The following is a 24901-nucleotide window of genomic DNA, read 5'->3' on the forward strand; positions in this document are numbered from 1 at the left end:
CTCTTCCCACAACATAGGTCAGTTGTTATGATACCCAAGGGAAGAAGTGAGAAATAAATGGCAGTTGTACTGTTGAGCTTTGTTATTCCTGTCCAGAGCCAAGATAATTGTGCTTCAAATATTTAGGAAAATGAGATTGAATTGATAACCTTTAAAATGGGTTATTAAAAGCAACCTTGTAGAACTGAAAAAGAACCAACTGGAACTGATTTACAGGAAGGAAGAAATGAAGTAGGTGAAGTCCAAGCTCATCGCATGCCTAGTTGAGTAGGTTAGACACAGTGGAAACTTTGGTGTACACAAGATTGAAGAGCAGGACTTACGCAGAATATGGTGCCGGGAGATGTGAAGATGGAGAAACATGCAGGGACATGGAGTCTCCTAAGCCTAAGGCTTAGGAGTCACCCTTCCAGAAGAAATTGTAGTGAGAATGAGGAAGAAGCAATGCATGAAGGGAATAAGGCCTAGAACTTTTCAGAATTAGTAAAAGTCAGATGTCTAAAGTTCAGCACACCTCAAACAAGCTAAATAACAATGGTACCCATGGGGACTCCCTGTGTTGAAAGCGTGTACAGACAAAGAAGATGAGAAGATAGGAAGTGTGGCCGGGGGACTCACCAACCAAGCGGTGACTGGCACACAGCAGCTAGTTTGGTGCTGCCTACTACAGCCGAGTTCCCAAACAACAGAAGGGGATTAAAAAAAAAAAAAAAAAGAAGAAGAATGAATAGCACTTTGAAAGTATTGAAGGAAAACAACTGTCCACCTAAATTACTCAGTAGAAAAGTTAAAACAGATGTACATTAGACCAAGAAAAAACCAAACCCCATTCGTGATGTGAGAGTAGGTAGAACCAAGGGGATGAGGAAGGAGGACTTCAGACTGAGTCCTATCAGAAAGGACTAAATTATCAGCACTTGGTTTGGGGGAGAACATGCATGTTTCTTAGGAAAACAAAGTGTGGACTTTTAGAAACAAAACAAAAGGCCTCCTTTTCGATTCCATCTCTATTTCTGATACTGATTACTGAGGCAATGTGACCTTGGAAAGAACAGAGATTCATAGACATATTTGGATCCAAATCTCATCTCCACTACTTAGACGGTGTTTTCTTAGGTACGAGTGGTAGATCTTAATGTGTTCTTCATTAGTAAGATGCAGGGTAAGAGTAAACACCCTTAGCCAGGTGGTGGTGGTGCATGCCTTTAATCTCAGCACTTGGATTTCCGAGTTTGAGGCCAGCCTGATCTCCAAAGTGAGTTCCAGGACAGCTAGGGCTACTCAGAGAAACCCTGTCTTGAAAAACCAAACCAAACCAAACAAAAACAATAACAACAAACCAATAAGCACCCTGGGCTGGGGAAATGGCTCCATGGTTAACTGTGCTTGTCACACAACACACAACCTGAGTTCAGATCCCTAAAACCCAAGTAAAAGCTGCACATGGTAGTGCAGCATCTGTAATCCCAGAGTGCTCCTACAAGGAGATAGGAGACAAGGACAGAAGCCAGGCTGACTAGCCTGTACCCAGCTAGCCTGGTTTTACATCAGGACCAATACTCAAAGGCTGTCCTTCATCCTCTACCTATGTGCCACGGCCACACATCAATGAGCACACACACGACAACTTGTATATTTTATATACTTATATCCATGAAGGAACATTTAAAGTCATTGTGAGAATTAACTGAAGCAAAATTTGCTAGCCACCTGCAATCTAAGCTCTCTCTCTCTCTCTCTCTGTGTGTGTGTGTGTGTGTGTGTGTGTGTGTGTGTGTGTGTGTGTGTATGTGTTGTGGGTGCCAGTAGTGGCTAGAAATGCCACTGCTTCTTGGCCCCCCTTTTACTTCACTACTTATAACAGTGAGGCCATTTTTTGTTTTTCAGTGTATTTCTACAATTATTAGGTATGAACTAGCATGTGGTGGTGTTTTTGACATGAAAAGATGGTTTTGTTCCTGTGAAAGAGAGCATTCTTGTTATTGACAGGACCTGTGGGAGAGTCCACCTGTTTGGGTCAGGAATATTTTGTGGATTAGTAGCAGACAATGATTTGAAATAGCGTACAAGGAATTAGGAAGCAAAGATAAGAATTTTACAGAGCAGAAAAGCAATGTTTGTGAGCAAAGGGATTTTTTTCCTTAAAAATATTTTTATACGATATATTTTGATCATGGTTTTTTTTCTTCCCCAGATCCTTCTCACCTCTCTATTCTCCCATCCACCCATCTTTGTGTGCCCTCCCTTTCTCTCTTAAGCAAAACGAAAAATCAAAGAAAAAACACATAGAAAACAAAAGTCTGCCCAAACAAAAACCGTGGAGATTGTTTTGTGTTGGCCATCTACTCCTTGGCGTGGGCCTGCCCTGGAGTGTGGTTTCTGTACCCAGTGACACTGCACTGGAGAAAACTGAGTTTTCCTCGTCTGTGGGTATTAGTTGCAAATAGCCTCTTGGTTAGGAGTGAGATCCTGTGTTTACTTCCTCCTCCCAGTTTTGGTGCCCTGTCTGGCCTGAGCTTGTGCAGCTCCTGTGTGTTCTGCCAGTCTCCATGAGTTCATGTGCATCAGTCATCAGTCTTGTTGTGTCTGGGAGATATTGTCTCTTTGGGGGCATCCATGAGCCTTTAGGGGAGGGGCACTTGATAAAAAAATCTCATTTAGGACTGAGTGCTCCCAAGTCCCTTTCTCTCTGTCCATTAATAGGTTGTGTCTGTTGATTATTATATATTTTCCCCGTGACATTTCCATACACACATATAATGTATTCTGCTCATATTCACCTCCTATATTCCCTCATCTTCTTTTCCTCTTTGCCAAATCATAGCCACAATGCCCTAATCCCTTTTACTAAAATTGTCTTACATGAGGCAAACTGTCAGAACCCAATGTAGAAAGTCCCAGAATTGGCATTTTGTGGGCATTTCTACACTAGACAGTTCTAGTCCTCAATTTACCTGGTAGATTATAGTGTGATCATGGTTAATATTCATGCCTGAATATTCAGGAATGAAAATACAAAGCTGGCAGACTCAGAAACACTTTGTTATGACTACCCCTCATGCTGCTGGTATTCTCATGAACAGAGGCCAGGAGTGTTCCTAACTACCATACCAGACTCCCATGACAGAGAGTTATCCAGCCCAAAACATCGCTAATGCTGAAATGGAGAAACCTTTGTATATACATTGGTAGTAGTTGTTGTTGTTATTCTTACTATTATTATTTTAGTATAGGATCTCATCTAGCTCAGGCTGGTCTCAAACTTGCTGTGTAGCTGAAGATCACCTTGCCTGTGTGTCCTGAGTGCTGGGAGTACAGGTTGAGGTGCTGAGCCATTACTTTCAAGGAGTCCTGTTACCATTACTGCTCTGTCAGCAAGCCCAGGACAGCTGGGGAACAGGCGGACTGCCAGTAGAGGCTTAGCTTTGGAAGAGAGTTAGTCAGAGGTTCCTTTCCAGAGCTTTAGCTTCTTTTTTGGTAGAATGGAGACAGTTCAGATCAGCAAAGCACAAGCTGAGAGTCCAGCAAGACTCCATGGTGTGGACACTGGCAAGGGGTCTTAGTGAATGTGCTGACTCACTTGTCTTGCGGCCATAGTGCTCATTGTATGGGTGATGTTTTGGTGTCCATGTGTGTATGCGTTTGCATGCACGTGTGCCAGATTTAAGGGAGTTAATTTGCCGCACAGGACTATTCTCTGAGCCAAATTACTGTCATCTTCAAGAGTCTCTGAAAAGATCACCATAGTTTGGCGTTGTTAACTGTTGATGTTCATATATAGAAGGAAGGGCAGGGAGAGTCATAGACCACTCACTTGAGAATTCAGCCATCCTTCCCAGCTAGTTGTATGCAGCTCTGCCCTAATTGTACATGGCCTTGGGGATCTCAGAGAAGGGCTAGAGGACATAGATGGGGAGGAACTAGGGGAGGGGACTCTGCCTATCCAGCCATGGGGAAGTTATCTTCCGTGCTGGGTGCAGACCTTTCAGTGTGGCTGCTCTTGCTCTGTAAGTAAACCTGAAAACTCAGTGGTTCCTAGAGTGAACTGTAGTGAAATCATATGTTGATTTGTCATTGGGACACAGGAAGAAGGGGTTGACTTGGTTTATATCTCTCTCTGGAAAGGAATTTTATCAACATAATTCAAGCTAGGAAGTGAGACATCCCTACTAGGATGCACATCTGAACTGTAGCTGTGTTTTACAGTATTGCAGCATTGCAGCTGTGTTTTGCAGTATTGCAGCTGTGTTTTGCAGTGTTGCAACTGTTTTTGCAATATTGCAGCTGTGTTTTTGCAGTGTTGCAGCTGTGTTTTGCAGTGTTGCAGCTGTGTTTTTGCAGTGTTGCAGCTGTGTTTTGCAGTGTTGCAGTTGTGTTTTTGCAGTATTGCAGCTGTGTTTTTGTAGTATTGCAGCTGTTTTGCAGAATTGCAGCTGTGTTTTGCAGTATTGCAGTTGTGTTTTTGCAGTATTGCAGCTGTGTTTTACAGTATTGCAGTTGTGTTTTATAGTATTGCAGTTGTGTTTTTGCAGTATTGCAGTTGTGTTTTTACAGTATTGCAGTTGTGTTTTATAGTATTACAGTTGTGTTTTGCAGTATTGCAGTTGTGTTTTTACAGTATTGCAGTTGTGTTTTATAGTATTGCAGTTGTGTTTTTATAGTATTGCAGTTGTGTTTTATAGTATTACAGTTGTGTTTTGCAGTATTGCAGTTGTGTTTTACAGTATTGCAGTTGTGTTTTGCAGAATTGCAGCTGTGTTTTACAGTATTGCAGTTGTGTTTTTGCAGTATTGCAGTTGTGTTTTGCAGAATTTCTACTGTGTTTTGCAGTATTGCAGTTGTGTTTTGCAGTATTGCAGCTGTGTTTTACAGTATTGTAGTTGTGTTTTTGCAGTATTGCAGCTGTGTTTTGCAGTATTGCAGCTGTGTTTTGCAGTATTGCAGTTGTGTTTTGCAGAATTGCAGTTGTTTCTTGCAGAATTGCAGCTATGTTTTGACATATTGCTGCTGTGTTTTGCAGTATTGCAGCTGTGTTTTTGCAGTATTGCAATGACTGATGTTTATATGGTTAGTATTTATTTTGCTTTCTGGCAGAGCTGATTTTGGGGACATGTGTATGTTCATCCTTATCACTCCTGTCTCTAATCTGCCGTTTCCCTTACCCTGCCATGCTGAAGAAGTACCAAGTACTGTTGGCCGCCAGGGCAGTGTCTGAGCAACTGAGCTCTTCGAGAAGAGAGGATTTGGCCAGGCAGAGTTTTGCCATTTAGCCAACATTAGGAAGAGATTTCAGTTTGGTTTTTCATAGAGACTTCTAAATGATGCAACTAGTTATCAAGAGAGAATATTGGATTTCTTCTCAGGGAAAAGATTTCTCTTCCAACTAAAATGAAGCAGATGTAAATATGTTTAACATGGAAAAGAGTTTATATGGCTCAGCTTTTTAAAACTTAGACTGGTGTAATTCTAAAGGTAATTTAAATAATTTAAGAGCAAACTTTCTTCACACTGGAATTTCTTATATTAAAAAAATGGGGGAAGGATACTTCTGCAGAATCCATTAAGTTCTGACAGACTGAATTCAGTGCATATTAAGAAAATAGTCCTCTGATGTAATATTTTTTCCTAGAAACAAATTACATAGAGTAATTTTTCAAAATCGGTGAGTACTTTGGGTAAAAACAGAATTTTTTCATGACAAATGAGATTTATCAGATTGCTGGCTCTATAACACACTGAGATGGATTTAATATTCAGTACTGCGAATTTGCTGTTTGTTCTCAGGTAAAGCAGATGATCACAGCTGCAGTAGCCATACAGGTAAAACTGATGGAGGACAGTTAGCTCCAGGCAGTGGACATCAGTGCTCCTTACGAATGGCAATGGCTAGATGTTTCTGAGACAGTGATAAGCAGTAGCCATATGAGGTACAGCTTTTATGGTGCTTTAAGTCTTGTATGTTTTTAGGAAGCATTAAACAATAGCATGTCAAGAAAAATAGGGCTGGATTTCTTTCAGGGGAGACAGATTCATTCTTGGCTGTGTTGAAGAGCTCTGGATTATTCTAGGGCTTGTCCTCTTATTTTCATTTTTGAAGAAGAGAAAGACAATAGTTTGTTGTATTGTGAGAGTCATTTTAGTTATAGAATTATTTTGACTAAAAGGGGGAACAATAACAAGGTGGTCTTCGTAGTCATGGTCACTCTGTGTTGGATGAGTGAGTTAGAGGTGTGTATGGGATTCTGGATTGTTAGAAATTAGAAGACAGAAAATTTGAAAGCAGAGCATGGCACACATCTGTAACTCCAGCACGTTGAAGGATAAAAAAGAAGGGCCATGGGTTTGAGGGATGGGCGGGTGGGGGTGGGCTCTTTGATTTAAGCACATTTCTTTTTCTTTAAAGGAAGGTAATGTCATTCTACCATGTGTCACCTTTCAGTTTGACTTTGGGATATATTATTTTAGTTTATTGTCCTTTAAAACTTTTTAAAGCTCCTAACAACTTGCTGAGGGAATTATTTTACCATAATTGTGTAGCAGTTGTGGTTACTAAGATATATTAGACTTTTGTGAGTTGGCTGCTATTCTGAAAGAAAATATCTATTGAGATTTTTCTGGGGTGCAACTCTAATAATAATTATATGTACATATGAAAGTCTTAACGTATTTGCCTTATTTTGGCCACTTTATGTTTATAACAGTATAGATACAGATATAAACAGACTGATAATAGATAATAAAACATTTTTGGAGTGTTAATATTTGTATTTTATAGAGTATAACCTAGTAAATTCTGTTTTCTTTATATGAAGTTAGAACATGACATCTCAGACAAGACAAAACTTGGAGTGTGTGTGCTCTTTGGAGAAATTTACTGTGGCTCATTGGTAAAACACATACTTAGCATTCTCAGAGTCCATAGATTGTTGCCAGCACTTGGGGATAGGGGTCAAGAAATAAATTGACCAAGATACTGGGGAGGAGATTATGCACATAGACACACACACACACACACACACACACACACACACACACACACACTCACAGAGTCCTGGAGAAGTGGCCTGATGGTCTCCAGAGACCAAACTGACTTACTGGAAACAAAGACTTTGCATGTCATAGCCCCATTTCTGTCCTCTGTCCTTAGAAGAAATCAGCCCTTTGAGACAGTTCATAGTTTAACCAATAAAAATGACCAGATATTCTCTTTGATGTTAGAGTATTCTGACCTGACTTTTTCCTTCCCAAATCATCATGCAGACTGTCATGAAGGAAAGAGAGTTTTAAATGGTAAGTCATATAAATTAATAATAAAAATGACTCATATTCATATGCTTATATGTGATATTGCTTCACAGAATTGTCTGGAGTATTTAGATGTTTTTAAAAATGCAAAAGCTGTCTTTGTTTGTCCAAACTGAAGAGATTTACTAAAACTTTATGGGCCCCTTATTTTAATTATTACTTTTAAAACAATTGCTTCCATGAAATCTCTAAGCCCAAAGCACAAATACTCATAGTGACTAAAACAGGACTAAGGTGGCTCCCTTAGGCATGCCTGTGAGTTCACACTGGTGTTTTAGGACACAGATTCAAGTAGTTTATTAATCTGCTGTTCCTTCACTGGGCAGCACGGGCATCCTCACAGTTGGCACTGCCCCTTTCACACCCAGTTGTTGTGTGGTGGTCAATACTGATTCCTGAAATGCATGGGGGCTCCTCTGACTGAACTATATTATTGTACCTGTAGATCCAGATTTTTTTTCTCCCATTTTGCAAAACAAAGTTACAGGAATAGAGCTAGCAAGCTAGGTTTTCAGTAGAATCACCTTTTTAAGTGTGAAAACAGTCTGTAGTTTGCAGTTTATGGTGTTTGAAGTTGCTATAGTATAGTACTGCAGTAAATGAAGAGCTGTTCTTAGACTTTATCTGATGCTTGGCTCTTATGTGATGCTACAGAAACAGCCATCCTCTCTGCCTGCCACATGTCGCTTTCAGCATCTTCACTTCAGATGTACCAAGTTTAACACTTCACTAAAGATAGCCTTAAATGTGAAACATATCACTCTCCAAGTAGTGTGGACCCATTACATGTTGTGACACGGATTCTGTATAATGGTGGGGCATATATATATGTATATGTATATGTATATATATATATATATATATATATTTCTGTGTATGCATCTGTGTATATATGTATATATTTATATTTTGTAACTGTTTCTCACATTTGGCTCAGCTAAGTCTATGTGGTAATCCTGTAGGTTTGCAAATGTGATCTGCCTGCTTTCTATGTTATTATTCCAACAGCTGATTAAAATCCTGAGTGGGACAGATGAATTTTATTTTGCAGTAGGGCCCAGACCTCTTAAACTGATGTCATTCTCTACTAGCACTTTGAGAGGGAGAACGTTCTTTTGGACCACCTCACTTACTCTGCTCTAACTCAGACTTACTGCTGTGTTCCCAGAAGGGTGGGTGTGAGATTTGTTTTATGGTTTCTTTTTGCACATGTTGAAATTGGGATAGGTTCTGTCATGTTTGGCATTGCTTTTCTAATTTTTTTTTAAATTTTTTTTGGAGGGGGGGGGCGGTTTTTGAGACAGGACTTCTCTGTGTAGCTTTGCGCCTTTCCTGGATCTCGCTCTGTAGACCAGGCTGGCCTCGAACTCACAGAGATCCGCCTGCCTCTGCCTCCCGAGTGCTGGGATTAAAGGCGTGCGCCACCACCGCTGGGCTTGGCATTGCTTTTCTAATGAGCTGTATTTCTGTGCTACTCTCTTGATTTTTCAAAGGGAATTGGAAGTGGTCTCCTTTGTGCTTTCCTGTGGTTTGAGGGAGAAAAAGCAATGGTTCACATAAGGTCCCCGTGCTGGCACCAACCTTAAGTCGGCCCTTTTCTGATCTTAATCATACAAGATCGTACAAGAACAAAAATGACTGGAAGTTTATGAATTCTGTTGATACCTTTTCCTCACAGAAAATTTAAGTTTTGATGCGTGTTTTTTTAAGAGACCACCAAAAGAGAAATGACAATCTGAATAAAATATCTTTTAGTACTTCTCAGATAATTTAATTAGACTATGTTTTTTGGTGTATTCATTTTAGAAAAAAATAATTCTTGTGGCTCTGGCTTTAGTTACGAGGCCTTGTGGTCACATCTCGGAGGCCTCTTGGTCTGAAAACGTAGTGTGCTCTGCGTAGTTACAGTGGACAGATGAAAGCTGAACAGACCAGATGGTCTTCACCCTCAGGAGCCTCATTCCAAACAGTTCTGCTGTTTTGTGTCTGTGCTCTGTCCTAAGCCTGTGTCTACAGGGAAGTTCTAAAAACCTAGATCATCTGGAAGGTGCTTCCATCTACAGCCTCCTGTAATGACTGACTAGTCTGGGAGCTCAGAGGCTAACTGGCTGTTTTTTCCTGTAGTTTGAGAAATGGTAACACAATTGATGGGTTTCTTTTCCAAAGTTCCTTACCAGCAGTCCAGGTACAAACAACACAGTTCTCTTGAGGGAGAAAACACTAGAGCTTGCAGACTCTCCAGAGTGCTTCCCTGCCTCAGAGCTTTCTGAAATGACTTGAAAACCAGCTTCTGTGGCCCTTAAAGGCCTTGTTGATAAAGACCCACGTGGATGAATAAAATGGAAAAAGAATACCATACTGGTGAGCTAATAGAACTGCAATACTCAAGCACAGTGGTAAAATGTGTCAATTCCTACAACTATGCTGGTGTTCTAAGTCAACATGGTACGGCTAGAGCCATCTAAGAGGAGGGAATCTCAATAGAGAAAATACCTCCATCGGATCTAGCTGTAGGCAAGCCTGGAGGGTATTTTCTTAGTAAGTGATTGATGTGGGTGGGTCCAGCTGATTGTGGGTAGTGTCATCCCTTGGCTGATAGCCCTGGGTTCTATCAGAAAGCTGGCTTGAGCAAGCCTTGAAGAGAAAGCCAGTAATAGCACTCCTCTGTGCTTTTGCATTGGTTCTTGCCTCCAGGTTCCTGCCCTGACTTCCCTCAGTGATAGACTGTACTGGGGGACTGCAAGTGGAAATAAACTCCCCAAGCTGATTTTGGTTGTGATGTTTTGTCACAGAAATGGAACCCCTAACTAAGACAACAACCATTTTGACTACAACTAAACATGCATACATATTATATGCCCATCAGAAATATAGATTTTGTTCTTGCATAGGGGTGTGCAAGAAGATTTATAACCACACTCGTATAAAAGCTCCTGAACAAGAGTGACCAGAATGCCTATCAATAGAAGAGTGAGTAAATTGTGATTAAGTCATACAGTGCAATACTTTTCAGACTACTTACACACTTAACAGAATGGCTAAAGTCTCAGGAAATTCTAGGTTTGACTTGTCAGAACTGTAAATATGTATAAGGATGGACAAAAAAAGCCAGATCAAAATAAACCATGCCTTGGGGCTGGAGAGATGGCTCAGCGGTTAAGAGCACTGGCTGTTTGTCCAGAGGTCATGAGTTCAATTCCCAGCACCCACATGGTGGCTCACAACCATCTGTAATGAGATCTGGCGCCCTCTTCTGGCACGCAGGCAGAACACTGTATACATAATAAATAAATAAATCTTTAAAAAAAAATAAAATAAAATAAACCATGCCTTATGATCCCTTTTCTGTATAGTATAGAGTGCCACTAATATATGTCCATCAATTTAAAAACTAGTCTGGTGTCATAAGTCACAATAGTGGCTACCTTTGGGAGAGAGGGCAAGCTGCTGGAAAATGCATAAAGAACATGCTGGTGACAAGGGTCTCTCTTTTTCTTATGAAAATGCATTTGGTAGCACATTTGTTAAATGTCCTTTGTGTGTGTGTGTGTGTGTGTGTGTGTACATGAGTTAAGTGTGGTGTAGATAAATTACTGTTTTTCTTTGTGAAGGCATGCTTCCCAAGAGTCAAGTGACAGATACACTGCCCAAGGAAGGCCCTAGTTCTCCAAGGTATGCACTCTTTTTACATTTCAAAGTGAGAGCAGTTCTGTGCAAACCCACAACACTGCAGGAGGAACACCCAGCTCAGGGGTTGGCTTCGCTTAGCACACAAGTGGCAGCACCTCACTATCAGATGCAGCTGTAGAGTGAGGCTGTTCCATAAGTGATTTTTAGATAACTGAAGTTTGATCCTTTTTAAACACTATTAAAAAAATTGGGGGGTGGCGACCAGGTGGTGGTGGCGGCTCACTCCTTCAATCCCAGCACTCAGGAGGCAGAAGCAGGCAGATCTCTGTGAGTTCAAGGCCAGCTTGGTCTACAAAGCAAGTTCCACGACAGCTAGGGTGGTTACACAGAGAAACCCTGTTTCAAAAAAAAAAAAAAAAAAAAAAATTCTGATGATAAAATGTATATTCAGGGTAGAAAATTTAGAAAACATAGAAACACAAAAAATAGTTGTAGTCGCATTAAACCTTAGACATAAATCATTGGGGATAACTGATTCATGTACTACCTTTCCACACTGCTTTTATAGTATTGATATTACAGTCTGTGAGCAATATCTTTTGTTGTTACTATTCTGTGAAAGCATTTTTTTTAATTTCATTACATAGCCATACCATCGTTTATTTCGGTATTCAATCTTTATATGTCTATTTTGGTGGGTTTTTTTAAATTTTAATTTTAATAGAAATACTTGAAGATGTCTTAGACACTAATTTTCTTGTATAATTAATATCAAATTTTTGTTCATCATACCACAAATGCACTCGGGGTTCTTTTTTGATGTTCTTGTTCCCCTCCCCTAGTCTGTTGCTCTAACAGCAGCATTCTGCTATGCATATTAAATAAGTTTATGGACAGTTTTGTTAAGGGACTGAGGATGCCTCCTCTAGAACCATGTGGTTGTCTGCACGTAGGTAATCAGTGCACAGCAGTATTGATTTGATCAACAGCTAGAACACAACAGAAGGCTTTATCTTAACGTTTATTACTGACTCAGTGACCTTGAAGAATGAATTTCTTTTTTAAATTTTGAGTACACAATGCTACTGTGCATGTCTGAAGGTTTTGACAGACTTGGACATGGGCCCTCACCTCCACCTTGTTTGAAACAGGATTTTTTTTTTTTTAATTTTTTTGCTGTTGTTTGCTGCCACATGTGCTAAGGGCAACTGGCCTGTGAGCTTTCAGAGATTCTCCTGCCTCTGTCTTCCATCTTGCCACAGGAACACTGGGATTACAGATGTGCACTCCCTCATCAGGCTGTATGTGGGCAGTGTGGATTTGAACTCATGTCTTCATATTTATTTAGCAAACGTTTTCCACTGAGTGATCTCCCCAGCTCAAGAAGAATTTCTTAAGTAGTGATATTTTCATTATAGAGAAGGAAGGTGATGAGCATGCAGATTTCTTTGTGTTCTTTAACAACATTCTTAATAGCATTCTGTTATTACTCTGAGAAGATTTTAGTAGAAAAATGTAGAGCCTTTATTTTGCCCATTTGGGTGGTCTATTTGGAAGTAAATGTCAGTTATATCAGGGTGACTAACATGTTAAGGCTACCATTTAGAAAAGAGTTTTACCTGGAGAAATGTATTTCCCGCTGTGGATTTTAACATTGACTGAATTCATGTGTTATTGCACATCATTCTGAATGTTTTCTCATTTCTCTTACTGTCTTACAGCTATGACTGGTTCCAAACAGAGTCCTCAGTCACCATTGTTATATACACCAAACAAAAGGTAAACATGCTATTGAAAATAAAAGGAAAACAAATAGTAAGAATTAGTTGGGTTTATTTGCAGATCCTTCTCTAGGATCTTCTTTTATATTAATTTATTTGTTCTCCACAACAACCTGAGGCAGAAAGCAATGTTCTCCCAATTTAACAAAGAAGGAATAGTTTTTTTCCCCAAAGTTTTGTATTTGGAACCTAGGTAGGTATTCTGCCTAGCAGGTATGCTGTTACCACCCATGCTGTGTAGCCTTTAAACCTATTAAGCTTTGTGTGTGCTTTTTAGTTGACTTCTCTGTAAGAGTACACTTTCTGGGATTAGAAAGATTATACTACTGAGGCTTAATATGCTTGAACTGTTAGTGGCATTTGGTGCCCCTTTGAAACAAAGGTTAGGGAGCCCATTCATTTATGATCTTCAAGTGGCACCTCTTTTATATAAGGTACTATTAGATGTCAGAGATGTGATTCTGAGCCAGGTCCATACAGATTTGGCTTTCATAGGGTTTATAGTCCAACTGGAAAGTTGGATGAATATATTGACAGTGTTCCCAAGCATTCCTCCAACTCCTGCTGAACTTCCACATTTGAGGAGCCTGGTGCATTTGAAGGCAAGTTCTGACAGCTAGGGCTTTTCAAGAGTTCAGGCTTCCTTGTAGGCATGCAGAGCCTTATCTGAGCCAGTGGCACCTCCAGTCTTTTGCAGCAGTGATTTGACCACTGTGCTGGCGTGGCCAGCCTCTGCCCCATGAAGCTGAGTTGGTCCAGCACACCACTAGTCCTGCCGTCCACTCCCTCTAGCTATTATTTCCTCATCCCACAGTCTAAAACCAAAAGGGTAGGTAGGGCCTAGAGAAGTTGGAATCTAGCTTCAGTGGGGTTTGAAATGCAGTGACTGAGGAAAGGGGAAGATTTCTAATGGAGGGGTTCAATGCATGCTATGAGAAGTAAGTACCACAACACCTTTCTTAAGTCTACATAGAAACTAAAGACATCTGAGAAGTTTCTTGAATGATTTTGGAATAGGTTGAGATCGATAGGTTGTATACTTTTCCAGTGTCACACAGCAGTAGAAAAACTAAAATGAGAACAACTAAGATCTTGACTTCTGGGTCATAGTCTTATTTTTTGCTACACTGTTTCTCCAAAAAATATTCTTGAGCAACTAATAGATGCTGACCAATGCTCTACAGGTAGTCTCTAGGGTTCATGACTTCAAAACTATAGCCACAGTGGATACAAACCAGAGGAAATGTGTGCTTAGGATTACAATGATGTTCATAGAAGGGAAGGAATTGACTTGCATGAGGGAGAAATGAGAACCAGGAATAATATTTCTGTTGTTTGGAGATCTGTAAAGTAGTACCATGAAAACTTCACTCATCACCTCACACATGGAGTTGTTTGGGGGCAGTTCTTACTTTTTAATCTTTCTATTTTTGCTTCCTTTTAAGAATATCAATTTAGACTCAGTAGTCGTTGACCTCCAGGATGACATCTTGAGAGCAGAAGCAGTTATCAAGGATCATTCTTATCTTATACATATTGGTGAGTATCTCATTTTTAGTATTGGGAATATTTTGTTTTCTTTCACTATGGCAATAATATGGCCTGCAGTCTAGAAGACTGTAACATTTTATCTGCTATTGTCATTTTGGTTTGTCATTTCTGATCATTTTATAGTGTTTTTCCTTCATGCTAATAAAAATGGCAGTATGATCCCCTCTCCAAGTTGAAGCAATTAGAAGTCTGATATGCTGTCCGTTGTGTGACAGATCCCCAACTTTAAGCAATCAGATGTGATCAGAATCAGTCATAAAGAGTTGGCCCACCTTTATAAGTCTCCTACTTGATACCTCTGGTCACCATCTGAGCATTCCTTGCTGGGGTGCCCCGTCTTTGCCAGCTCTGCCACAGGAAGTCAGGGGTGCAGCCAAACAGCCTGGACTGCAAGTCTGTGTTGTGTTACTCCTTTGCTCCTCTCCTCACAGCCAGAGATAAGCCTTGTTGATTTGGGTCTGTCAGGGGCAGGAAGTCAGCCCTAAAGTCTGGAACCAAAGAGACCAAATGTTGGATCTGTTTGTCACCTGTAATGAAGTTGAGTCTAAGATTTCATTGTTTGCTCCTCTTATGACTATGACGTATTTCTAGTTAGAGAGTAGATATGATACACACACACACACACACACACACACACACACACACAATCCCCAAACAATAGCAAATATATATTATTTTTTAAATAAATTGTTATTGTGTATCTGTGCATGATGTGAACGTCTAAGTATCATGATGTAACATGTATGGAGGTCAAAGGGCAGTTTTATGGACTTAGTCCTCTCCTTTCTGCCCTAACATGGGTTCTGGGGAAGGAACTGAGGTTGTCAGGCATGCATGGCAAGCACCTTTACCCACTGAGCCATCTTATCAACTCCAGCAACAATGGTTTCAACATGCATTCTTCATAAAAGAACATGCCAGTTGGTTGGACAAAATACAAGTTAAAGTTCTCAGCTCTCAGAAGTCTGTTCACTACTTTCTTTTATGAATGAAGAGAAGTATCTTTAGTTCTGAATTTGGTCAGAATTAACTATTGTTCTTCTTTACCAGCTCTCCACCCCCACCCCCCACACCAGCCTCATCCAATAGATGACTAACTTTAAACCTTAAAGCTTTTTTTCTTGGAATGTGTCCTTCCCTATAGAACACTTAGTTCTTCTCTTCATTAAAAATTTTAAAGAGATTTATTTTTGTTTTTACTTATGTGTGTATGTCTCTTTGTATGTGTTTGGGTTCCTACAGAGGCCAGAAGTGGGCATCAAATCCACTAAAGTTGGACTTAAAAGTGATTATGAGCCGTCCAACCTGGATGCCGCTAACTAAACTTGGGTCTTCTAGAAAAGCAGCGAGCACTCTTAAAGCCATCTCTCCAGCCCCTAGTTCATGGCTCTTGTTACTAGCATACAGCCCATTTGCCTCTTATGGGAAAGAGTTAATCATCTCAGTCATTAACACTTTACGTGAGACCTCTGTGCCTAGCATCTATTATTCTTTCCGCATACTTTTTAATTAATTTTGCTCTCACTGTAGGCAACAGCATATCTTGATTTTCCTTCCGAGTTATAACTAGAGTTGTCCCCAAAGCAGTGCTGGCAGGAGTTCCCAAAAGGACGTGTCCCCACACTGCCCTAAATGAGATTCTTCAGAGAAGGAGTCCCTAACCACCAGTCTCCATCTAGACCAGTGGTTCTCAATCTGTGGGTCTCAACCCTTTTGGCAGCCCTCTATTTCCAAAAATGTTTACATTATGATTCATGACAGTAGCAAAATTTTATGTATGAAGTAGCAACAAAATAATTTTTTGGTTGGGGATCACCACAACATAAGGAACTGTAATAAAGGGTCACAGCATTAGGAAGTTGGAGAACCATTGGTCTAGACACAAACTAGGAAAACTTATTTCAGAGGGGCTATAGCATATCACAGGATGACTGTTAAAAGGGAGGATTGTATACCTCATTATGACTATAGTGATACAGAGGAGGAGTCAGATTGTGGCGCTTATATAAGGATTTGTGAGATTTGGCTCAGGACTATAGCTACTTTCTTAAGACGTTTTGGATCAATGAACAGCAGCATCTTTCAGTGTCTGTGACTATTCATAGCCTCTGGTTGGCTTCAAGCGCACAGAGGAAAACATGTAATTGACTGGATTCCATCAAGGCACTTTGTATGCTATAGAACAGATGAGGTTGGAGAAACTGGGTATTATGGGGACGTTCCACCTGCACACATAAAAAAACAAAAATCTAGTAAAAAATTATGCAGCTCAAGCTGGAATTGAGCTGGAAACCTCTTCCTGCTTTCTAGCTTTCAGAGAGCCAGAGGTGTCGTGCAGGCTGCTGAGGGAGAAAAGGCAGCAAGAGTTTTCCCTAGCAGTGAACTCTATGGACTACAACTTCAGCCTGCCAGGAAACAGTGGCATGGCTTTATAGGGTAATCAGCTTTTCCCTGACTGGGTTTTAGCATGCTCTGCAGAAGGGATCCCATTCCTGGTGCTGTCAGCCTAGCCCCAAACTGCATGTATCATAGGCCCTATGAGGAAAATTACTACTGATTTTAGGTAAGTCGACATAAAGGCAAACTGCCTTCTAAATATCTGTGGTCTTCCACTTATAGAGAGGCTAATCTCAATACTACTCAGAGAAGCTTCTGTTGACAGTGAATGGTGGTGAATATAGAGACTCACGGCTGCCCAAGATGCTGAGAATAACTGACAGATGAGGGCTTAACCCTAAAGAGTCATTTATGTCACCCCCTCCTAAGGCTCAGGGAACCCTGTGGAAGAGGGAGCAGAAGAAATTTAAGAACTAAAAGATAGGGACAAGGGGAATGAAATCCCGTTCTCTAGATGATATAACCAATGTAATTACAGACTCACAGCCACCGCATTTACTTGTACTGAATCTAAACAATATAGGCCTTCCCAACAGTCATTCATAGATGGGAGATGGGTGTAGGGGAGGGGATTGTGGGACTGTCGTTTGCTACTGAAGAACAGGCTACTGATGGAATCTGAGTGAAAAGGGGCCATTGCCTTCAGTTGTATATACACTGTGAACCAGGCTCCAGTGGATAGTTCCAATGTAAAGACCACAAAGACAACCATGGTTCAACCCAGAGGGACACAAACAAAAGACATGAATGTGAGAAAGAGATGAGTAGAGAAGAGGACAGGTGGACAGGGGAGTGAGGGAAGGAAGAGAAGGTAGAGCTGCAATCAGTCAGAGTACATATATACACATATGAAATTGTCAAAGAGCAAAATTAATAATAGTAAAAAAGCAACTCCTGGATGCCAGTGCTGCATTGGAAAGACTGAAACAGTGCAGAATTCAGATGCTGGATAGTCATATTGGCATAGTGAGATTTAGAGCAGAGAGTGGTGAAGCCACACCCTGCCCTTCTCTTTTTGTAGAATAGATGTTCGTGCAAAGATCAGTCTCCTGTTAATCAAGGCATCCACAGTACCCGAAAGTGCTTGCTTGCTTATAGACTCTAAAAAAAATTGTTTGGGGGCACTAAATGGTATTCAGCTATGTGTGTGTGTGTGTGTGTGTGTGTGTGTGTGTGTGTGTGTGTGACACACATAAATACACACACACACACACACACACACACACACACACGCACGCACGCACGCACAGCTAAGCTGACTCTGTCTGACCTGTGTAAACAGGGCACAGGATGCACAACCGCCCTGATTTCTGGTGTCACCTCCTCCCACAGCTGCTCTGCTCGACTCCTACCTGTATGATTGTCAGTCTGGAATGAAGGTGGGTTACCAGCCCTCAGTTAATCAGGAGAAATATGGAAAAAATAGAAGAAACTTAGGTAATTTGACTCTTTTGGAGGATGTATTTTCTTTTAGTCTCTTAGTACATTTTTCTAGTCTTGAGCAGTTTGAAATAGTACATTTAAAATGATCTTACAGGTATAAGATTGATTTTATGAATTGAATTTTGGTGGTAACCAAAAACTTTTTTTTTTGAATCTCAGAGCTAAGCCATGAAGTTCAAGAAAATATTTCTGGTAAGTACTGAAAACCAGAAACAAATTATGTATACACACACACACACACACACATACACACACACACACACACACAGGAAGAACAAAAAGGCCAGGTATTTATTTGTCTTACTTTCCTTACATATACTTTTCATGACATAAATACATTAATTTTCAAGTATACTCTTTCTGGTCTCTGTTTTTCTTTATTTTCTTTCTCCTTGCTCTTCTTATCTCTCTATTTTTCCTTGTCTCCTTTTTCTCTCCCTTAAAAACATTCCTGTCTCATTTTTGTTGCTTCTCTCTGCCCTGTTCCTCACATGCAGCTCATAGGCAAGTACTAGACCAGACACTTTTCATAGCTGCATACACTCAAGTGGGTGCCAGAGCAGAGCACACTGAGCATTGATTATTACTATATACTCATGTGCAGTGTGGGCTCCTTGGGAGCTGAGGACTCAAAATAGTTTCTGGCTTCCAGGCTTCTCACACTGGTTAGTTACCATGTACCGTAGTAAGCTCTGGACATTCAAGGAGCTTGTTTTTATTCTAGTGAAGTCTGAAGTCAGTGGTCGTTTAACTGAATTCACTTTGCTCATCTGTTTTAAAGAGGTGTTGCACTATTGCAGGACTCTTGAGTTCACCGTGTGGAAGAGTAGATACTGAGGTCCTGACCAAAAGCAGTGTGTGGGTTTTGACTTTATTTTTTTTTTAAGATTTATTTATTTATTTATTTATTTATTTATTTATTTATTTATTTATTTATTTATTATGTATACAGCATATGTGACTGCAGGCCAGAAGAGGGCACCAGATCTCATTACAGATGGTTGTGAGCCACCATGTGGGTGCTGGGAATTGAACTCAGGACCTCTGGAAGAACAGTCAGCGCTCTTAACCTCTGAGCCATCTCTCCAGCCCAGGTTATGACTTTAAAAGCATGTTTACTCATCAGATTTGAGTCAGCAGCTAGAAGTCCTCGCTCTGTTATTAGCCCTACTTGTGGAACTGTTCTAGTCACTGAGGAAGGAAGAAGAGTGTCTAAAAGGTTTTCAACAAGGAGCAGTTCCCATGTACTTCACTCTTACATACTTCCTAGCTGCTGATTCTTCCGAGTCTGCTCTCAGTTCACTCATACAGACCGCTCAGGCTTAACTACAAATATTAAAGGGACTAAATCAAGTTTGGTTTGATGGGCCCACTCAGTGTGACTTGTGCTTCAAGTTGTGCCTAGATCTGTATCCCTGACTCTGTCTGTGCCCCCTCAAAAGCCACACATATAATATCTGGCCTTGATAAATTGGTTTGAAAGAAGCCAATCTGAATCTAAAATCTGATTTAGCATCAGATAAAACAAAAACCAATTTTACTGACTAAGTGAACAAAATCTTTTTTTTCTATTAATTTTCATCATCATCATATAAGAACAGGATAGTGTAACTGTATGAGAAAATTTGGTTTTAAAATAAAATTTTATATTTAGTGTCAGTGAAACTAGTGAAATTTCTTTTCTTTTCAGTACGGGCCATTGAGAATGTTGGAAAAGTAGATATTGTCCTACAAAAGAGAGAAAACATTCCTTGGAAATGTCTTGGTCATCCCTTAGGGAAGCATGATTCCTTTATTCCAAAGAAAGATACAGGTATGCAGTACTCTTGTATTTGTTTTTTAAAGGTTCTAAATTGTATTTTATTTATTTATTTGGCATGCGTCTCACACACACACACACACACACACACACACAGACACACGACTTTCATGTGGAGGTCAGGGGACAGTTTGCAGGATTTGGTTCTCCTACCACATGAGCCCCGGGGATTAAACACAGGTTGTTGGGCTTGACTGCAGGCATCTTTACCCACTGAGCCATCCCATTCGCCCGTCTTTTTAAAAAATAGCCATGTGTTCCAGTGTTTTCTTCTCCCTGTGTGACCTCTGTCTCACAGTCTTGTTTTCTGTTTGTTTTGATGTTTCGTGCCGGATGCTGTCTTGATAGTTCTGATTCTCATGTCTGCTCATGTTTCAGCTGATTAACAGCTGTGCATGAAGGGTTGGGCTGTTGCCCATGTATTCCCCGTGCAGTTGGGTGTTCTCTCTGAGAAAAGTTTGATGCCAGGGTTGTGAGTCTCTAGGGAACAGTATTCTCCCTTGCACACGGTCTTTTGGAAGCCTTGTTTGCAAAAAAAAAGGCTGCAGTTCTGTAAAGGTGACTTAGTCTCACCCTTCTCTTCCTCATTTTTTTTTCCTTTTCCTAGAATACTATCTTAGTTAGCTAAGGCACTATAATGACTGCTGATCACATAGCTTAAGAACAGAAATTTGTTTTCTCTCAGTTGTGGAGTTTATAAGTTTATAAGTCCAGTCACTGTGTAAGTGTGTGTGTGTGTGTGTGTGTGTGTGTGTGTGTTTTAGCTTTTCCTAAAAGGGCGCCACTCACCACTCTTACTGGAAAGGGATACCTATTGCCTTCACTTTACCTTAAGTACCTTTTAAAAGACCCTGTCTTCAAATGTGATTACATTCCAAGGTACTGGGTGTTACAGTTTTGTCATTGAGAGGACACAGTTTAGTCTAGTGCATGCCCAATCCACAACCCCTCTGCTACTTTTTTAAGAGCCAATTTGTACTATTTTGTTCGGGTTCGAGGGGGCCCATTGCATGGCTGTGTTAAGCAGGAGAGAGTTTAAGGGGGTGGCAGAGTACCTGAGCCCCTTAAACTTTTAATCAGAATGTTTTCGTCCTACCTTGACTCTGATGTTAGCAGTGGTAGATCCTGCTAGCCTCAGAGCATTAAAGGATTTTCTATTAAAAAGTGCCAGTCTGGGGCTGGAGAGATGACTCAGAGGTTAAGAGCACTGACTGCTCTTCCAGAGGTCCTGAGTTCAATTCCCAGCATCCACATGGTGGCTCACAACCATCTGTAATGAGATCTGGTGCCCTCTTCTGACCTGTAGTCATACATGCTGTATACAAAATAAATAAATAAATCTTTTAAAAAAAAAGTGCCAGTCTGATGCTGCTTACGTTTCTGGCTTAGGATTCCACTTTCTCAGGTCTGCTGAGTCCGTTGCTGGTCATCTGCTTGCCTCGTTGGTTCCCGGCATTTATTATTTTCATCTCTCCTGTTCGGTCTGGCCTTGTAGATTTATGAACAACCAAGCATGCATGCACAGTCTATGGCAATCATTTAGTGGGTTTGGATGGTTACTCCTTGTATTCAACTAACCATCTTTTAATTTTTAAAATTATTACAAGCTATGGAAAGTCACATTAATTTTTTTTACTCTCATTATTCAACACAGAACTAAAAATGTGTGGGAATTTGTCCCCACCAACAACCGATTACCTACTGACTCCAATTGGGTATCCTAGAGTCTAAATCAGTTCTGACACTAAGTGGAGCTAGTGCAGACCCCACGGTTTAAGGGCATGTCCCACAAACTTCCCAAACTTCAGGTGCCCATCATAGTTCCCAGATTCTGTACTTAACAAACTGACATTAGATTTTTCATTACCCCTACCTTGGATTAAAAATAAAAGTGCTAGAGTGTTTCGCAGAACTCAGACAAGCGTTTATATTTATGCATTTATTCTAAAGGACCCAGAGGCTTGTGAGAAGAGGGATGGAGCTTCTATGCCGTCTGTAGCTGCGCCCCTCTCTGGGCACCCCATGTGTCCAGCAATCTTTAGGCTTTCCAAACTCTGTCTTTGGGGTTCCTGGAGAGACCCTATCCCACTGGACATTCCGAGTGATTTTGAATTCTATCTCAGACATACCCATCACTTAGGAAATTACAAAGACTTTAAGAACTAGAGCTGTAGGAGCTCTGTGTCAGAAACTGGAGGCAAAAACCAGTATCTTCTTTATTATTTCTCAGTTACAGATTTATGTTTGTGGGTAATGTGTTTGTAGTAGACATCCTGTTTTTTGAGTGATGTCCTATGTTGAAGGCTGATTTAGACACTGTGCTATGAAGCAGAAGCAGAAATTACATTCCCAGGAAGGAACGAGAACATATATAAACATCAAATGAGAGAGACTCCTATGGAGAAACAAGCCAACAAGGGTGAATTATGTAGTCCAAACACAGCACACTTGAAGGGAGCCTAAGTAAGCAGTCAGGTGAATTTGATCTTGAGTGACTACCTGAAGAAGGCGGACGTAAGTGTTTTGAAAGTGGGATCCGTAGCTTTCACAAAAGCAACACTCTTCGGCATGTGTGATGGAAAGCTGCACGTACGTACTGGCTCTTTTGTGCCCGGCATTGTACAGGTTACAGGGGGAATTTAAGCATTATGTGGGACAGTTTAAAACAACTCGATTTTGCCATAACAGGAGGTGTGTGTGATGTGAGCCTTTATGGTATTAGGTAGGAAAAGATCACAGAAGATATGGCATGATCCTGCAATCCAGCAGAGAATCGGAATCGGACACTGCCAAGAGAAAAGAGCTCCTAAGAGAATGAAGCCTGTTGTCCAGGATTATCTGACTACCTAGTGATTGAAAAGTCCTAGCCAGCCTGATAAAAGCCTAGTCAAAAATCAATGATTCTGAAAACCAAGGCTGACCTCCATTTGAAGATAGAATGACAGTCATTGAACTGTTTTTTCCCTGTAATTTCCTGAGGCTTTCTGTGAACTCTTTTATCTCTGCTATAAGTTTCTTTTAGTCCCGAGCCACCATTAAAAAAGAAAGCTCAAATTTAAAAAAAGAAAAGAAAGGAGAATCAAGCAGGAAAACTTCAGCCGTGCTCTTGCATGACATTGGAGCTGGGGGTGGCGCACAGTAGATTTCCTGCTTTGGAAATAGCTCAATGTTTAGGCAACCATTTTCTTTGACAAATGAGCAAAGACAATTTTTCCTTTCCCTTTCTTAAATCATGACCTAAACTGTAGTGAAACTGAATTTTTATCTCGCCAATATATTATTGACTTTTTGTCAGTCCACCTTGCATTTACAAGGCAACCACCATATGGTTCCTAGTTTTTTGATGTGTGTTATTGACTTTTTAAGATTAGAGTATTTCTTAGGTAAAAGAATTTTAGTTTGAAAACAGTCATGTAAGTTAAAAACCTATAGTACAGTGTGTTCTCATGGCAAATCTTTATTGCTGTCAAAGCTTCTGATACAGTCAAACACTTGAATCAGAAAATGGAAATTATCCATTGTTTACCTTTGCTCCAGATGCAGTTGCTAATGTTTTTCATATTGTGTGGTGCTTCTGACTGCGCTTTTCTCCCCAGAATGAAGATTATGAATGAATAGTTGTATGTATGTTTATGCACATGTATGTGCCTGTATGCATGCATGGACACATTGAGGACTATTGTTTTTTATAGTCCTAATCTCATGTTTTATTTATTTGCCTTTTCCTGTAATACGGACTTTGATCACCAGATAAGGAAGGTTTTAAAGATCTGTTAATAAACAACCCAGAAAATTGGTCTTAAGAGAAAATATTTTTTAATCATGTCATAATTTTGAAATGTCAACAGCCACGTGTGAGCCTTTAGGTTAACACATACCTATGTACTTGCACACACACACACACACACATACACACATACACACACCCCTTAAATCTTAAATTAAGGTCAGATTCAATTATATGCAATTGCTAATATTTACTGTTAGTTTCACCAGGGCTTCTTAGCCGCTGACACATGTGTACAAAGGAGTATACAACTGTAAGGATGTTTTCTGGGATATGGTGAGCGGTCGTCTCTCTCAGGTGTCCTGTGGGGCCTGGACCCTGCAGCTGTAGAAAGAGCCACTGTCCCCTCCCCAGCCCTTTCCTGTGCATCTATGCGTCTCTGTCACCTTGGAAAACATTCATAATGACTAGAAATGAGCAAATTCTGTGAGTAGCAGGAAATGTTTCACCCTGTCACTCTCTACTTAGCTGGCGAAAAGCCATTGTTTACAAGGTAACTTGGATATGCGCTGGCATCTTGCTAGCCTGCTTCCCTTTCCATGAGAATTACCTGACTATGAAATCAGAACAATACAAACCAATGAGGTTATAAGTAAGAAATTCCTGCTATGTTACAGTGTAAACAGTTTAAACAGTTAGGACTGAAATGACTTTGGCCCTTCAGTAAAACAGTGTTGGCACAGGAAGGCATCAAAGGACTCAGATTAGTAACAGTCTTGCCACAGACTCTGTTCTCCAAAGTTCTGTTGGATCTAGCCTTTGAGAAAGATTTTCCCGAGGTTTAGAGCCAGGATTGAAATCTAAAGCCATAGCTGAAGGAAGCAGCTCCCTCCATCCATTTGCAGTAGGAAAACATTAATAGGCTGTAGGAGTATTTTTTAAGAGCTGGTTTGTCACCAAAATGTAGAAAACCAGACAGGAATATATTTTTAACAATACTAGTTAAAACAAAGAGGAATCAACTTAATAATACTAATTTGAAAATCATTTAAGAAAATTCTCACTCTCTTGATCATTTGGTTTAATCATGTTTTACCCCAATGTGTAAATGGATATATGCTTATAACATTTGTCATTCTTAGTGCTTGAAGATGCATTGTGTTTATATTCATATTATTTGTGAATGATTTGATTTAGAATAATAACATTAAACAAAGAAGTTAAATAAAGCCTTTTCAAAATTAGTGG

The 24901-nt window shown here is 40.3% G+C and overlaps 1 protein-coding gene across 4 annotated transcripts in view; it reads left to right on the plus strand.

Annotated features, from left to right (window-relative positions):
* LOC131915246 (cytochrome b5 reductase 4) overlaps window positions 1–24901 on the plus strand; it is a 58904-nt gene that overhangs the window by 17736 nt on the left and 16267 nt on the right. For 3 of the 4 annotated variants that reach the window (XR_009380300.1, XM_059268327.1, XM_059268325.1), the window contains exons 5-10: window positions 7261–7290; window positions 10917–10977; window positions 12657–12714; window positions 14162–14255; window positions 18267–18299; window positions 19798–19920. Coding sequence is in view for 3 of the 4 variants with exons in the window: in XM_059268327.1 (XP_059124310.1) it covers window positions 7261–7290; window positions 10917–10977; window positions 12657–12714; window positions 14162–14255; window positions 18267–18299; window positions 19798–19920 (399 nt within the window). In the remaining variant the exon portion in view is untranslated. The remainder of the gene's footprint in view (window positions 1–7260; window positions 7291–10916; window positions 10978–12656; window positions 12715–14161; window positions 14256–18266; window positions 18300–19797; window positions 19921–24901) is intronic. The other variant, XM_059268326.1, reaches the window with a different exon arrangement.

Source organism: Peromyscus eremicus, chromosome 7 (genome assembly GCF_949786415.1).
Source record: "Peromyscus eremicus chromosome 7, PerEre_H2_v1, whole genome shotgun sequence".
Lineage (NCBI taxonomy): Eukaryota > Metazoa > Chordata > Mammalia > Rodentia > Cricetidae > Peromyscus > Peromyscus eremicus.